The sequence below is a fragment of the Alligator sinensis genome, unplaced genomic scaffold, assembly GCF_000455745.1.
Source record: "Alligator sinensis unplaced genomic scaffold, ASM45574v1 scaffold998_1, whole genome shotgun sequence".
NCBI lineage: Eukaryota > Metazoa > Chordata > Crocodylia > Alligatoridae > Alligator > Alligator sinensis.
This window is the reverse complement of record NW_005842630.1, coordinates 133,801-136,289: the sequence shown is the minus strand read 5'-3', so window position 1 is coordinate 136,289 and position 2,489 is coordinate 133,801. Positions and strand designations below refer to the sequence as shown.

General features: G+C 47.4%; 1 protein-coding gene across 3 annotated transcripts in view; it reads right to left on the bottom strand.

The window, feature by feature from the left end:
* The window catches only part of LOC102380930 (aldehyde dehydrogenase family 3 member B1-like), a 16,229-nt gene that overhangs the window by 10,048 nt on the left and 3,692 nt on the right, over window positions 1–2,489 (bottom strand). For all 3 annotated transcript variants that reach the window (XM_025215214.1, XM_006033403.3, XM_025215215.1), the window contains 2 exons: window positions 2,283–2,403; window positions 1,950–2,035 (listed from right to left, as the gene is read on the bottom strand). In XM_025215214.1, the coding sequence (XP_025070999.1) occupies window positions 1,950–2,035; window positions 2,283–2,403 (207 nt within the window). The remainder of the gene's footprint in view (window positions 1–1,949; window positions 2,036–2,282; window positions 2,404–2,489) is intronic.

Here is a 2,489-nt window from a genome sequence, read left to right as displayed (position 1 = left end):
AGAGGAGGGGGACGTGTCCCTGACTAAGGAGGCACCAGTCACCCATGACTGGAAATAACAAAAGTAAAACCTAGGATAGCTATGCCTAGAACACCCCTGACCAATGTCTGCCCAACGTCTTCTCATACACCCGCAACGATGAAAAGTCCACAACTTTCCTAGGCAGTCTGTTTCACTGCCTTGCTGTTCTAACAGTGAAGAAATGTTTTCTAACATCTAGGGATCCCCAGAATTCACGCTGAAAGTCTGCGGCACGGCAGCTTCTTTGATTTTGGAGTCTCCCCCGTGTAGCCCCCACCCCACTGCTGATTGGCAGAGAGACCCTGTTGTTCGTCACCCACACCTGATGGGGGAAACTCCAAGATTACAGAAGCCACCACACTGTGCACTTCCAGAGTGAATTCCAGAAATCCCTACTAATAACCAATATAAACATCCTTTGCTGCAAGTCCTACTCTCTGAATCAACACAGAAAAGGTGTTTTTCTTCTTCTTTATGGCAGCCCTTCAGGTATTTGAAGACTGCTATCTTGTCCCATCTTAAGTGCCTTGTCTGCAAGCTGAACATGCGTATTTTCTTCAGCCTCTCCTTGTATGACTTGCCTTCCAAGCCCTTTATCATTATTATTTCCCGCCTCTGGTCTCTCTCTAACTTCTCCACATACCTTTAAAATGTAGAGCCCAAAACTGCACACGTTACTCTAGATGAGGCATAACCTGCACCTAGTAGTGAGAACTATCATCTCTCGTTTCGTGTACCTAATGCTTCTATTGATGCATCCCAAAACTGCATTCACCTTTTGTGCAGTTATATCACACTACAGACCCATATTGAGTCTGATCTACCAAGACTCCCATATCTTCTTCTATAGTACTGTCATCCAGCCAAGTGTCACCCATTTTGTATTTCTGATTATTCATCTGAAGTTGTAGCATTTGTCAGTATTGAACTTCATCCTGTTAGCTCCAACCAGCTTTCCAATTTGTCAAGATTCTTCTCAGTTGCACTCCCATTCTCCAGTGTATTCACAATCCTTCCCAGTTTTGTGTCATCTGCAAACTTGCTTAAGAAGCTTTCTGTGTCAGCTTCCAAATCATTAACAAACATGTTGAACGGCAATGGGGCCACGACAGAACTCTGTGAAACTCCATTTGAAACTTCCTGCCATTCCGACCTGGATCTATGTATGTATGTATCTATGTACTCTTTGCTTGCAGCTATTGAGCAGGTTGTTTACCCACCTGAGTAGTTTCATCTAGCCTACATTTCTCCAATTTGCTTATGAAAAGGTAACGTAGCCTTGCTGAGGTCCAGGTACACTATATCCACAGCATTTCCTTCAGCCACCCAAGTAGCTTCTTTGTCAAAGAAGGAGATCAAGTTAGCTAGATGTGATTTGTTCTTAGTAAATCCATGCCAAGTGCTTGTGATCAGCCTTTCCTTCTCCAGATGGTTGTAAATACTCTTCTTTAGGATATGCTCCAGTAAACTCCTTGGTATTGAGGTAAGGCTTACCAATCTGTGGTTCCCGAAGCCCACCTTCTTGCCTTTCTAGAGTGGGGTACTACACTGGCTCATTTCCACTCTTCTGGTATCTCACCCATCTCCCATGACTTCATAAATATTATTGTCAAAGGCTCTAATATTACCTCTGCCAGTTCCTTCAGTAGCCTAGGATGAAGTTCACCAGGCCCTTCTGAATGGAATTTGGTCAGGCCCATCAAAAAGTGTGTGGGTGTGTGTGTGTGGGTGTGTGTGTGTGGGAACCCTGCCCAGACCTTCCCTCTATCCAGCTCTCCCCACTACCCCATTCACTCTCAATGCAGGGGAAAACGTTGAGGGATGAACATGGGACCATGAGGTGTGAGGGAATAGGCTGTGGGTGGAGACATGGTGCAGGGGAACATAGGGGATGAGCCAAAGTGCCAGGGGAGGGCACAGCTCCTCACCTTGTCCAGGTAGCTGGGCAACATCTCAGCTATGAGCTTCTCAACACAGCTGCTAACCTCAGAAGGTTTGATGATGACACAGTTACCTGGAGGTAAGACAAGTGGGACATCACCACAGAGCCGAGAGACACCACCCACACAGCCACTAGTCACAGAGCCTGGACCCACTGCAGAAGCTGACTCTCGTAGCACTGAACCACCCCAATAATTCAGCACCCTGACCCACTACAGGAGAGGTATTCCAAAGAGAGGTAGTAGGAAGCGCTGTATGGGGAGCCTTCACAAGGGGATACGGGTCTCTGCTAAGGGTGTGCGTTTGCACTGGGCACTTACCAGCAGCAATAGCCCCAATCAGTGGCACCAGGATGAGCTGGACAGGATAATTCCATGGCCCGATGATCAGCACCATGCCATAGGGATCCTTGCGGATGAAGGCCATGTCTAGCTGAGTCACCTGAGAAGGGAGGGGGGGCACAGTGTCAGAAGCTGGGGGAACAAGTCACAGGCCTTGGATATGGACAAGAGAGTGACCCAGGACAC